The sequence below is a fragment of the Scyliorhinus canicula genome, unplaced genomic scaffold (assembly GCF_902713615.1).
Source record: "Scyliorhinus canicula unplaced genomic scaffold, sScyCan1.1, whole genome shotgun sequence".
Classification (NCBI taxonomy): domain Eukaryota; kingdom Metazoa; phylum Chordata; class Chondrichthyes; order Carcharhiniformes; family Scyliorhinidae; genus Scyliorhinus; species Scyliorhinus canicula.
This window is the reverse complement of record NW_024055494.1, coordinates 341,569-356,057: the sequence shown is the minus strand read 5'-3', so window position 1 is coordinate 356,057 and position 14,489 is coordinate 341,569. Positions and strand designations below refer to the sequence as shown.

At 46.0% G+C, this 14,489-nt stretch overlaps 1 protein-coding gene across 1 annotated transcript; it reads right to left on the bottom strand.

Annotated features, from left to right (window-relative positions):
- Nucleotides 1-11,792: 11,792 nt before the first annotated feature.
- Nucleotides 11,793-14,360, bottom strand: LOC119960263 (zinc finger protein 239-like). The gene is made up of 2 exons (XM_038788008.1): nucleotides 14,186-14,360; nucleotides 11,793-13,170 (listed from the first exon to the last, which is right to left on the bottom strand). Exon 2 carries the CDS (start codon nucleotides 13,084-13,086, stop codon nucleotides 11,953-11,955), a length of 1,134 nt encoding a protein of 377 aa, XP_038643936.1. The 5' UTR covers nucleotides 13,087-13,170; nucleotides 14,186-14,360; the 3' UTR covers nucleotides 11,793-11,952.
- Nucleotides 14,361-14,489: the final 129 nt, after the last annotated feature.

The window sequence follows — 14,489 nt, the reverse complement described above, 5'->3', positions numbered from 1 at the left end:
CCCAGTCAGTCCCCCAGCACCTTCCTGTCTCTATTAGCGACGCCCATGGCAGTTTCCCAACTGGGACACAGGCCCCGTTATCCTCCGCTAAATTCAGCCCTCAGCTCCATCACCTGGCTGTCAGTGACACGAACAATAGAGACAGAAAGGTGCCCGAGGCTCAAATGGGAAGACAAAACCTGTGGATTAGGATCTCCATAAAGGTCAGCAACTTCTTAGAAAAAAAATCAAATTCTAAGTGAACACAACAGGACTTCAAGTTTCATGACGTTTAATGCAACAAACAAATTAGAAGCTACTTTAACTCGGAAACCTACACAGTAAACTATAAAATAGAACTTTGCCTTTTTACACAATCTAAAATCGCACGCCACGATTACAATTCACTCTGTCCTGGAAGTCAAAACTTAATTGTCTCAGAACCTGTCCAAAGTGATGATTCATTCCCAAGGATTTACTTCCATTCTTTTCACTGCCAGGCAGCCTTTAATCCCAGAATTGTCTTTCACAGTGAAAGATTAGCCAGCTGCCAGAAAACCAAGAGGAGGCGCAAATAGGCCATTTTCTGGCTGGCGAGATGTAATGAGTGATGTGTCACAGGGATCAGTGCTGGAGTCTCAACAGTTTACAATTTATATCAATGACTTTGATGACGGGACCAAAGGTTTGCTGAAGAAGTATAGGCACTGTTGTGCTTTCTTGATCGTAGCGTCGATGTGTGTGCACCAGGACAGATTGTTGGTGATGTGCACACCTAGAAATTTGAAGCTGTCAACCATCTCCACCTCGACACCATTGATGCAGACAGGGATGTGTACGACACTTCCTGAAGTCAATGACCAGCTCCTCAGTTTTGCTGATGTTGAGGGAGAGATTGATGTCATTGCACCACTCCACTAGGTTCTCTGTCCCCCTCCTGTACTCTGACCCATCGGTGTTCAAGATCAAAACAGTAGGGGTAGTGCGGGACATGGTATTAATCGGAGATTAGAGAAGTATGTAGCATGGGTAAAACAGTAATGGGTGACTTCAATCTGCATAAAGACTGGGTTAACCTAATGGGCACTGATGCTGTGGAGGACACGTTTCTGGAGTGTGTTAGGGACAGTTTTCTACAGCAGTAAGTTGAGGAACCGACTAGAGAACAGGCTTTGCAGATCTAATATTATGCAATGATAAAGGGCTAATTGATAATCACGCTGAAAACAACCTTTAGCGATGAGTGACCAGAATATTGAATCTGAGGTATTCCAATCTGAAGCCAGGGTATTAAGTTTGAAGGAAATTATGAAGGTAGAAGGGACAAATTAGCTGAGGTGGATTGGGGTAAATACATTAAAAGGTGTGACAGTCCACAGGCAACAGACTTTCAATAATTATTACACAGTTCACATTCCTTCACGGCACAAGAACCCCAAAAGGTCAGAGAACCGTGACTACCAGAGGAAGTGAAGTTTTATATAAGATTGAAAGAAAAGGCTGATAAAGTTATCAGAAATAGGAATAAACCTGAGGATTGGGAGGATTTTAGAATACAGCAAAGGACCAAAAGACTGAGAAAGCGAGGGAGAACAGAATATGAATGTGAACCAGCAAAATACATAAAAATGAACTGTAAAAGTTCCTACAGGTACGAAAATAGGAAACGTTTAGCTAAGGCAAAGGATTGTCCGACGCAGATAGAGTCAGGAGAATTTATTGGGTAGCACAGTAACACAATGGTTAGCACAGTTGCTTCACAGCACCAGAGTCCCAGGTTCGATCCCCTGCTGGGTCACTGTCTGTGCTGAGTCTGCACGTTCTCCCCGTGTCTGTGTGGGTTTCCTCCAAGTGCTCCGGTTTCCTCCCACAGTCCAAAGATGTGCAGGTTAGGTGGATTAGCCACGTTAAATTGCCATAAGTGTCCAAAAAGGTTAGGAGGGATTATTGGGTTTGGGTGGAAGTGAGGGCTTAAGTGGGTCGGTGCAGACTCGATAGGCCGAATGGTCTCCTTCTGCATCGTATGGTCTATAATGAGGAATAGAGATCACAGCCACATCGTTCAACACTCTGGGGTGCAGATCATCAGCTTTTGGGGATTTATTCACTTTCAACCCCATTAATGTCTCCAGTACGACATTTTCACCAATACTAATCTCTGCCAGTCCCTTGGATCTCTGGTGTTTTGGGGACAATTTCTGTATCTTCCTCTGTGAAGACAGACACACATTGTTTAGTTTCTCTGCCATTTCCTTACTCCCCATTATAAACTCTCCTGTCTCTGCCTGGAATGGACCCACATTGGTCTTTGCTAATCTTTTCCTTTTCACATTCCTGTCAAAGCTTTTCCAGTCGGTTTTTATGTTTCTCCCCAGTTTGCTCTCATCAGTTTCTTGATCCTCCTTTGCTGAATTCTAATGGATCTCATGGAATCTTTAACTTTTCTTGTTCGCAAAGATTGCATCATTTTTTATGTTGGATTGTTGTTCCTTAAAGGAATCTATATATGTTGTATATGTGCAAAATACAAATTGCAAAAATTCCAGAGGACCATAGGCTGCTCTCCCCTTTGACAGAGAGAGAGCTGACTGGAGGTGATTTAACCCGAGGGTCAGCACACCTCAGGCGAGGGGCCTGGTTGAGAAGGCCGGGCCTTCATGAATAAACTCAGCCAGTTCGGGAGTTGAATCCTCACTGTTGGCCTCGCTCTGCATCACAAACCAGTCGTCCAGCCAACTGAGCTGACCGACCCCCTGATAAATATGAAATAATTCATTAAACATTAGGTATTCCCCGTACCAATCAGTTTCCCAGTCCACCTCAGACAACTTGCCCCTCATACCCTGATTGTTTTCTTCTGTGAGAAACACTCAGATAAATTAAACAAAAGAACCAGGTAACCACCAGGGCCCATCTCCATGGCAACATGGCTGAGGAGAGGGGGGGGGGGTTCCAAACAGAAATGGAAACGAAATATCTTCAAACTTCCAAACACCCTTTCACTCTGAGATCCTTGTGCAATTTGAAGCCAGGTATTAGCAACAAAGCTCAAAGAGCATCAGCCCACTGGAGGCAAAGTGGTGAGACCGGCCAGTCCAGCAGAAAGAAACCCTCCGACCATCCCCACTGACCACCTGTCAGAATGAACAAAATGCAGTCCTGGATGCAGAGCAGAAACAATAACAGCAGAATCCAACCCCTGTAATCAATTGTGAAATTGTGGGTGTCACAGCAGGTGTGGTGCAACATGCAATCCCGTCTCACATTGAGGGGTGAACAGCCTCTTCCCAGTGTGAACTCGCTGGTGTGACTGCAGGTTGAATGCTCGAGTAAATCCTTTCCCACACAGAGAGCAGGTGAACGGCCTCTCCCCAGTGTGAACTCGCTGGTGTCTTCGCAGGTGAGATAACTGAGTAAATCCCTTCCCACACTGAGAGCACGTGGATGGCCTCTCCCCAGTGTGAACTCGCTGGTGTGTCCGCAGGGTGGATGAATCAGTGAATCTTTTTCCACACCGAGGGCAGGTGAATGGCCTCTCTCCAGTGTGAACTCGCTGATGTCTCTGCCGGTTGGATGAATCATTGAATCCCTTCCCACACTGAGTGCAGGTGAATGGTCTTTCCCCAGTGTGAACTCGCTGATGTGTCTGCAGGCTGGAAAACTGAGTCAATCCTTTGCCACATTTTGAGCAGGTGAATAGCGTCTCCCCAGCGTGAGCTCGCTGGTGTGTCTGCAGGCTGGAGAACTGAGTGAATCCCTTCCCACACTTGGAGCAGGTGAATGGTCTCTCCCCAGTGTGACTGCGTCGATGAGTCTCCAGCTGAGATGGGAAACTGAATCCCTTCCCACAGTGCCCACATTTCCACGGTTTCTCCATTTTTTTGGGTCTCCAAATCAGTTGAAGCCTCGTCCACAGACACAACACGGGTAAGGTCCCTCCCCACTCTGAATGTTGTTTTTCAGGCTGTGTAACTGGTCAAAGCTCTTTCCACAGTCAGTTCACTGGAACACTCTCACTGGGGTGTGTGTTGTGTGGGTCTCGGAGCTTTTCCAGTCACACTGATGTTTCAAATCTTAAGAAGCCGACAATTTGGGTAAATGTTTCATCTTATCAACTCAAAGGCCAATGATAATCTGGTTCTAAGGAATCGAGTGACTGTCAAATTGAGACTTGACTGTTGAGATTTCTGTCTGTAATTCCTCCTCATTGAATATTCTGTAAAAAAAATTACAAAATTCATCACTGTCAGTACAGGATAGAAACTCAGAACAATAATTCTCAATAAATGGAACATTTGGTTCCTCTCTCTTATTCCCCGAAAACTGGAAATCTCCATCCCACACACTCTCCCTCCATTCTCACTCTGCTGTATCTAATATTCACCCTCCCTATTCCCCTGAAGGTGCTGATTCAGGCTGATTGACAGATCCCAGCTCAGCTCACTGCTTCCTGTCCAGGAGGTCACAAGAAATATGAGCTGCAATCAGCCATTCGGCCCATCCAACCTGAACCATTCAATGGGATCATTGAAGCCTGGGAGTTTAAAATTAGAAAGTGTGCATCATATCCTGTCACTGAGGCCGAGGGATAGTTTTCATCCCAGGCCTGTTATCATTCGCTTCCACAGCCTGAAAGAAGATTCTGGAGATGGGTACGGTGAGGTGGCACCTGGCCCCGGAGAGGGGGAGGATTCAGGACTTTTCGGCAGCAACACAAACAAAGCGTCAAGGCATCGATGAAGTTCAAAGGCAGCTCAAGCCTGTGGAGAGTGAATTCCGTCAGGCTTTATCCTGCAACCCGAAAAATGGTATCCAACAACTCCGTCAAGTCTTTCAATAGATCATAGAATTTACAGTGCAGAAGGAGGCCATTCGGCCCATCGAGTCTGCACCGGCTCTTGGAAAGAGCACCCTACCCAAGGTCAACAGTTCCACCCTATCCCCATAACCCAATAACCCCACCCAACACTAAGGGCAATTTTGGACACTAAGGGCAATTTATCATGACCAATCCACCTAACCTGCACATCTTTGGAATGTGGGACGAAACCGGAGCACCCGGAGGAAACCCACGCACGCACGGGGAGGATGTGCAGACTCCGCACAGTGACCCTAGCCAGAATCGAACCTGAGACCCTGGAGCTGTGAAGCGATTGTGCTGTCCACAATGCTACCGTGCTGCCCCAACTATTGCCTTGATCTTCACTAAATCCATGAAGGGCAAGGATCTGGAGGGATGGTTTGCAGCTCAGACTAACTCAGGTTCTAATCCGGACTCTTTCCCTGTCATGGTGGTGTCTGAATTTCACAGAATCACAGAAATACACATTGGGACAGGAGTAGGCCATTCAGCCCCTCAAATCTGTCCTGCCATTTAGTGAGATCATGGCTGATCTGTGACCTAACTCCATATTCCTTTGTATCTTTGCTCAACAAAAGTCTATCTATTTCAGATATAAACTTAACAAGTGATCCAGCTTCACCTGCTGTTTGTGGGAGAGAGTTCCAAACCTCTCCCACCCTGTGTGTGAAGAAGTTCTTCTGAACATCTCCTGAACGGTCCAGCCCTGATTTTTAGACAATGACCCCTAGTTTTCGAATCGCCAATCAGTGGAAATAGTTTATCTTCATCAACCCTGTCTTTCCCTGTTAATATCTTAAATACTTCAATCAGATCACACCTTAACCTTCTAAATTCTAGCGAAAACAGGCCTAATTTGTGTAATCTCTCCTTGTCACGTAACCCCCCCCCCCCCCCCCCCCCGTAGTCAGTGTATTGTGGGGTGCCGTTTTAGTAAACCTTAGTTGCACTCCCTCCAAGGCCAAAATATCCTCCCGAAGGTGTGGTGCCCAGAACTGCTCACAGTTCTCCAAGTGGGGTCTTACCAGGGTTTTGTATAACTGCAGTCTTTATACTGAAATCCTCTAGATATGAATGGCTTTCGCCTTTTTAATTATGTTCTGGACTTGATTGTGACATTTTAAGGATCTGTGCACCTGTACCCCAGTCTCTTTGAACATCCACTGTACCAAACCTCTTTCCATTTAGAAAATACATTGCTCTATCCTTTTTTGGTCCAGAATTGCTTACATTCAATTCGATCTGTCACAAATTTGCCCATTTACTTAATCTGTCAATATCTCCTTGCAATTTAATGCCATCATCTGGCTGTCTGCAATGCCACTTAAATTTGTTTCATCAGCAACAGTGCAGAAGAGGCCCTTGGGGCCCATCAAGTCTGCACTGACACATGAAAAACACAACCTACCTACCTAATCCCTTTGCCAACATTTGGCCATAGCCTTGAATGTTATGGCGTGCCAACTATTCATCCAGGAACTTTTTTAAAGGATGTGAGGCAACCCGCTTCTACCATCCTTCCAGGCAGTGTATTCCAGACCGTCACCACCCTCTTTCCTCACTTTCCTCAAAACCTTCTAAATCCCCTGCCCCTCAGCATGAATGTGTCCCCCCTTGTGACTGACCCTTTGTACAAGGGGAACTGTACCAGCCTCCCCGGACAGGTGCCGGAATGTGGCGACTAGGGGCTTTTCACAGTAACTTAATTGAAGCCTACTCATGACAATAAGCGATTTTCATTTTTTTTTCAACTGCTGCTTTCCGTCCCTCTCCCTCTCTCTCCTGTCCCCAGGCTCACACACACAGCAATCCAACAGTGCTAACAACAGCAGCAGAAACTCCATTTCATTCCAGCCTCACATTTCAGTCTGAAACACATTTATTCCAGGATTATTAAATCCAGAATTACACCCACTTCCCATTCAGAGACTTTAATTCCGCAACATCCACATTGCTTTATAGTCCATGGATTAATTTCTAAAAAGTCACCTCCCTGTTGTTAATTGAGAGAGTTCACCAGAGTCCAAGGGACTGGATCTGAATCGTGTCCCCGGGAAAGGAGCACCCTCTCCCGCCAGAGAGTAAGGGAGTGAATCTGAAATGTTTCCCCGGGAAAGGAGCACCCTCTCCCGCCATAGAATAAGGGAGTGAATCTGAAATGTGTCCCCGGGAAAGGAGCACCCTCTCCCGCCAGAGTGTAAGGGAGTGAATCTGAAATATGTTCCCCGGGAAAGAAGCACCCTCTCCCTCCAGAGAGTAAGGAAGTGAATCCGAACCATGTCCCTGGGAAAGGGTGCTCCCTGCCCGCCAAAGAGTAAGGGAGCAAATCTGAACCGTTTCCCAGGAAAAGGAGCACCGTCGGGACCAGCCCTCCGCCCTTCCCACAGGGACCAGGGCCGATGGGGTCCTAGCCGCAAACCACCCATCAAGGAAGCCCCCAAAGCCGGCCTGCCTTTCAAATTGGCCTGTGGGGACATATATTATACCCGCCTCCATTCATGAAAGTCAATTAGAGCGGGAAATCAATAACCAGTGGCTCTGTGTGTGGCTCTGTGTGCGGCAAATCATTAACCAGTGGGGGGGTTACATTAGACTTTTCCACTGACTCTGATGGTTTGCAGTTTGACTTTACGAATGTCCAGTTGCTACATCCTCACTAATGCGGGGCTGTTTTTCACAGGGCTAAATCGCTGGCTTTGAAAGCAGGCCAGCAGCACGGTTCGATTCCTGTTACAGCCTTCCCGAACAGGCGCCGCAATGTGGCGACTAGGGGTTTTTCACAGTAACTTCATTTACATAGAACATAGAACAGTACAGCACAGAACAGGCCCCTCGGCCCTCGATGTTGTGCCGAGCAATGATCACCCTACTCAAGCCCACATATCCACCCTATACCTCCTTATGACAATAAGCGATTTTCATTTTTTCATTAATGGATTCCAAGTTTCCCAACAACAGTTTTTAAACTAACTAGGTTTCTAGTTTCTGCCTTTTGGAACAGGAGAGGTTACATTAGACTTGCCCACTAATGCAGTGACATTGTCACTGGGTCAGTGTCTACCCCCCTGGTCTCTATGATGTTGTTTATGGAGAGAAGCCGGAAGTGACGGACAGTGAGTGGAGAATGTTCATTGTTCGGCTCTGGGGCCGCACTGGGGTTTGTAAACCCCGCCCCCCGACAGACCTCTCACCTGACACCTCACAATGCGCGAAGTGATTGACGGCAGCACTGACCAATAGGTAAAGAATGGGTTGGAACGGAGGACCTGTGGGGAGTCAGGGGTCCTCCAACCAATCAGCGTGAATGAGGGGGCGGGACTGGGCTTGAGTGAAGCATGCGCAGTGTGATTAATGGCGACACAGAAAAACGTTCGTTCTCGGATCCACAATCCGTAAAGGTGGGAATGACGGGGCGGAGGGAGAGATGAATCAGGGGCGAAGGGAGAGATGAATCAGGCGCGTCGTTGGACACACTATATAAATATGTGATATAAACCGAAAACCCGTAAAAATAACCTACCGGTACCGGGAGCCCTGAGCGAGGCTCACAGACGGGACGATGGGGCCGCCATCTCGATCGCGCGCTAGCGGGGTTGCGCATGCGCACCATTAACTTTATTTGGGCACTAGCAGTGCGCACGCGCACCCACCATTTTTATTGGGGGCAGCAGCAGCGGAGTTAAGGCTCAGTCGCCATCATTGTTGAGGGCAACATTTAGAATTGTTTCATCGTGACAGACTGTTTCACTCTGAGTTACAAATTCCTATTTATGAGTCAGAACAATGATACATTTCCAGGGCTGTGACAATAATTCAAATTTATTTTGACAGAATAAAGCTTTTTGAGACATTTCAGAGAAATGTTACAAAATAACAATTGACACAGCCTCAAGAGGAGATATTAGATTTCGTAATAGAGGAAAGTGAGTGAGAGTCGGAGATTTTTAAGGAGGAAATACCAGAGCTAGTGGCCCAGTCAAATGATAAAAGGTCAGTAATGGTGGACCGAACAAATCAGGAGTGCTATAGTGGCCGGAATTAAATGAGTGCAGAGATCTTGAAGGGGTGTGTGTGTGTGAGGAGATTACAGAGATCAGGATGATCACAACTATAAGAAACGAAGAATGGGAAATTTCAACTTTTGGTCCTTCTTAAAAGGAAAGTGAGCCCAGGGGATGGGTAAACAAGACTTGTTTGTATTGCATTTGTTGTATTGTCACATGTACTGCGGTACAGTGAAAGGTATTCTGTGTAGTCACAAGTTCTTAAGATACAGGAGCAGAATTAGGCCATTTGGCCCAACGTGTCTACTCCGCCATTCCATCATAGCTGATTGTTCCTTATGTGCTACCCACAATGCTAAAGACCAAGAGCTGGATTGAAAAATCAGTCAGAGCATCTCCTCTCGAGAACACATAACCGAGGAGCAGGAGAAGGCAATGCAGCCTCCCGAGTCTAAATACCTTCAATATGATCATGGCTGATCCCATCCTGGGCTCAACTCCACCGTCCTTTGTAAGCCTTCAACCCATTACCAATTAAAAATCTGTCTAACTCCTTCAAGAATTTGTGGGAGGAAATCGGAGCGCCCGGAGGACACCCACGCAGACACAGGGAGAATGTGCAGACTCTGCACAGGCAGTGACCCAAGCCAGGAATGGAACCTGGGACCCTGGCACTGTGAAGCAACAGTGCTAACCACTGTGCCGCCCTGTCCATACCTTTTAGCATCTTGTTTACCTCAATGAGATCTCCCTTCATTCTTCTAAGAGAGAGTATAGGCCTAAACTATTCAATCTCCCCTCATCTCTGGAATCAATCTAGTGAACCTCCTCTGAACTGCCTCCAATGCCACTACATCTTTCCTCAAATAAAGGGACTAAAACTGTGCACAATAATCCAGGTGTGGCCTTGTATAGTTGCAACAATACTTTGTTACGCATTTCCTTGTTAACATTCCATTTTTTTTCCTTATTATCTGCTGCACCTTCATGCTCATTTTCTGTGACTCGTGCACAAGGACACCCAGATCTCACTGCATAGGGCACCCTGAAGTCTCTCCCCATTTAGATAAGGTGCCTTTCCATTTTTTTGACCAAAATGCATGACCTCACACTTATCCACAACTCCATCAGCCACATTTTGGACCACTCTCCTAACGTATCTATATCCATTTGTAAGGTTCTTATTTTCTCATTGCAGTTTACTGTCCCACTTATTTTTGTGTGATCTACAAATTTGGCTATAGAACCTTCTATCCCTGTATCCAAGTAGTTAATATAAATTGTAAATAGCTGGGGCCCAAGGTCTGAACCCTGTGGCGCCCCACTAGTTACATCTTGCCATCCAGAAAAAGAACCATTTATCCTGACTCTCTGTCTCCTGTCTGTCAGCCAGTCTTCTATCTAAGGTAATAAATTACCCCTAATCCCATGTGATCTCACCTTGTCAATTAACCTTTTGTGTGGCAACTTATCAAACGCCTTCCGGAAGTCCAGATATACTACATCTCCAGGATCCCCATTATCCACTTTGCTTGTTACATCTTCGAAGAACTCACAATTCTTTAGTCCAGAAATTAACTTCTTAGTATTTAGAATAGTGGATTGTGAATTCAATATTTTAAAATCTTGAATTAAAAGTCCAATGATGACCATGAAACCATCGTCTATTGTCAGAAAAACCCATCTGGGGGCAGCACTGCTGCCTCACGGTGCCAAGGTCCCAGGTTCAATCCCGGCTCTGGGTTACTGTTCGTGTGGAGTTTGCACATTCTCCCCGTGTTTACGTGGGTTTCGCCCCCACACAAAGATGTGCATGTTAGGTAGATTGGCCACCCTAAATTGCCCCTTAATTGGCAAAAATGAATTGGGTACTCTAAATTTATGAAAAAAGCAATAAAATAATGCAATAAAAACTCATCAGATTCACTCTTGTCCTTTAGGGAAGGAAATCTCCTGCCCTTACCTGGTGTGGCCTTCATGTGTCACCAGACCCACAGCAAAGTGGTTGACTCTGAAAATGCCCTCTGAAATGGCTGAGCAAACCACTCAGTTCAAGGGCAATTAATGATGGGCAGTAAATGCCCAGCCAGCGACACCACATCCCAATGAAATTATTTTTTTTAAACTTGAGGAAGGATGTGAAGGCATTGGAGTGCAGAGTCCAGAGAAGATTTACAAGAATGATTCCAGGGATAAATAACTGGAGCTATGAGGAGAGGCTGAGTCTGTTTTCCTTGGAGAAAAGAAGGCTGATAGGAGACTTGAAGAGGTAATCAAGATCCTGAGGGGTTTGGACAGGGTAAATAATGAAAAGCTATTTCCCCTCAGGAGTACATCAAGAACTAGAGAGCACAGATTTAAAATAATTAGCAAAAGGAGCAGAAGTGATGGGAGGCTAAAAAATGTTTTCACCCAGATGGTGGATAGAGTCTGGAATGAACATATTAAGATGGAGATGGAGCTTCAATCAATGTATTTAAAAGGGAATTGGATTATTATCTGCAAAGAAAGAATGTGCAAGGTTACAGGGATAAGGCAGGGGAGTGGGATTAGGTAGGATGTTCTTTCAGTGAGCAGTGCAGGCTCGATGGGCTGAATGGCCTCCTCCTGAACTGTAATCATTCTGTGGTTCTGGCAGCACAGGCCCTCCATCATCAGCATTGGAACTGAAACTCCGATCATTACATCAACACACAACCACACTGGAATTTCAGAAAACTGGGAAATCTTCCGAGGGCAACTGACACCAACATCAGGTGAAACTCACCAACCGCCCAATGTCTCCAACAGATTGATAGGATTGATGAAAGCTCAGTGTTTAATCTGGGAGAAGGTGAACCAGAGAACAGAAATAATTCAGAGTAAGAAAAGATCAAAATAATGTCCCAGTCAGCAGATCAATCAGTCTCCTCTTATCATTGAGGAAACCAAATATTCAAAACACAGTGTCTGAATCAAAGCTGATTTAATCAATATTTATACAGAACATCAATGCACACCCCAGCTTTCAGGCTGATTAATATCAGCAGCAACAAACACCAGCTGTCAGAGTGAAGATGGTTCGGTCCGGATGTGATTAACAGCAGAATCCAAATCCAATCCCTTCAGTCACTTGTGAAATAGCTGGTGTCTCAGCCTGTGGGATGACTGAATGAATGCCTTCCCACACACTGAGCAGATGAATGGCCTCTCCCCAGTGTGAATCCGCTGGTGCTTAAGTAGGTTGGACTTCCAACTAAAACTTTTCCCACAGAAAGAACAGATGAAAGATCTCTCCCTGGTGTGAGTGTGTTCATGTGTCAGCTGATCCTTCCGGCTTTTAAAGCTCTTCTCACAGTCAGGATATTTAAACGGCCTCTGATCAGTATGAACAAGTTGGTGTGTCAGGAGCTCGGATGAACGGGCAAATCCTTTCCCACAAGCAGAGCAGGTGAACGGTTTCTCCCCGGTGTGAGTGAGTTTATGGCTCAACAGACCTGTTTTCCTTTTATAGTTTTTCTCACAGTCAGAACATTGGAAAGGTCTCTCCTCACTGTGGATACGATGGTGGGACAGGAGGCCATATGAGGTTGTGAAGCCTTTCCCACACACAGAGCAGGTGAACGGTCTCTCCCCAGTGTGAACTCGCTGGTGTCTCAGAAGGTCAGATGGTTTGTTGAATCCTTTCCCACACACAGAGCAGGGGAATGGTTTCTTCCCGGTGTGACTGTATTGATGAATACGCAGCTCAGACGAGTAATTGAATCCCTTCCCACAGTCTCCACATTTCCACGGTTTCTCGCCGCTGGGACAGCATTTGTGTTTTGACAGGTTTGCTTTTCGGCTGAAGCATCGTCCACACACAGAACACGGAAACACGTTCTCCCCATTTCTCCCCTCACTGTGGGAACGATAGTGTTTCAGGAGGTGGTACGAAGTTGTGAAGCCTTTCCGACACACAGAGCAGGTGAACGGTCTCTCCCCAGTGTGAATTCGCTGGTGTCTCAGAAGGTCAGATGATTTAGTGAATCCTTTCTCACACACAGAACAGGTGAATGGTCTCTCCCCGGTGTGACTACGTTGATGAATACGCAGCTCAGACGGACAATTGAATCCCTTCCCACAATCTCCACATTTCCACGGTTTCTCCCCCATGGGACAGCACTTGTGTTTTGACAAGTTTGATGATTGGCTGAAGCTTCGTCCACACACAGAACACGGAAACACTTTCTCCCTCTTGTGAGTGTTTTTTTTTGATTCCATGTTCAAAAGCTGATGGTTTGGCTCTGATGAGTCGAGTGACTGTTACATCCTGATGTGATATTGACAAATTACCCTTCCAATATCCTGAAAAATGAATTCAAAGAGGAGAAAAAGAGAGTGATAAACACAAAGGCAGCTTGTGAAATGGAGTTGGATGAATCCGGTCATTTGTGGGACTGACACTTGGAAATGTGACCATGAAAACTGCTGAATTGTCATAAAAAACAACTGGTTCACCAATGTCCTTTCGGGAAGGGAAGCTGCCACCTGATCTGGGCCTACACCCCCCAATCTGGGGGAGAGAGGAAGAGGGAGGTGGGAAGGCTTGAAGGAGAGGATTTTATCTAAAACTCGACCAGAGCTTTCATGTGACGTCCAAAACCCTTAACCTCCACTATCATCTCCAAGTGTCCCTCCAAATCCGGAAACATCCCAAATTATCTGACTCATTACTGGATAAGCAGAAATGTTCTCCATCTAAATATCAGGACGAGGAAAGCAATCATCTTCAGTTTGTGTTACATATCCCATTCCCTAGCTCCTATATCTATTGCAACTCTTTGAGGCTGAACCAATCTGTTCATAATCTGGTTGTCAAATTTCATCCCAAACTGTTTTTTTGATGACACATCGCAAAGACTGTCTATTTCCAACTCAGTAACCTTGTCCAGAGTTGCTGCTGCCTCATCTCATCTGCTACTGAAATTCATTCATTCCTTTGTCACCTCAAACCTTGACGACTCTAATTATCCCCTTGCCAACCTCTCAGATTCAACACCACACAAGGTCATGTCAAAATCTGCTGCTTGTATGCAGATTCACACTAATACCTGTTCACCCAACACCAGGAGTGACCAAATCCACTGGAGAAAAGGGGACATCTTGTGAGGGGGGAGGGTATGGAGGGAGATGTTGATGACAAAACCATTGATGGGGGAAGGGTGAAACCTGTTGAGAGTGAAGATTGTGGAAACTGGAGACATGTGGGTTTATCAGGGGTATCAAGTGCACACCATTTACATGGTGAAGGAGGCCCAAGAGTTGTCCAAAACCAAAAATATGCCCTTGCAACATTCCAGATATAAAATATTTGACTTACACTCTGCCTGTTCTCCCCACCAACAGTGTGCACAGAGCTCTCTTGGACCTTAGGCTGCTCCCAGACACTCCATGCTGGTTCCCAACATATAAACACAAAAACTCTGTCAATATCCCGTCCCTTGACAGACAGAAGCCTAACTACCATTGCCCACTCAGGTCACTCTCATCAAACCTCCTCCCCCAACTCAGTCAGAAGCCCTTCTCTCAAACCCCCCCCCCCCCCATCTCACTCAGGTTCCTCTCTTCAGACCTCCTTCCCCACTCACTCCAACTACCCCTGCTCACTAACAATCTACTTTCCC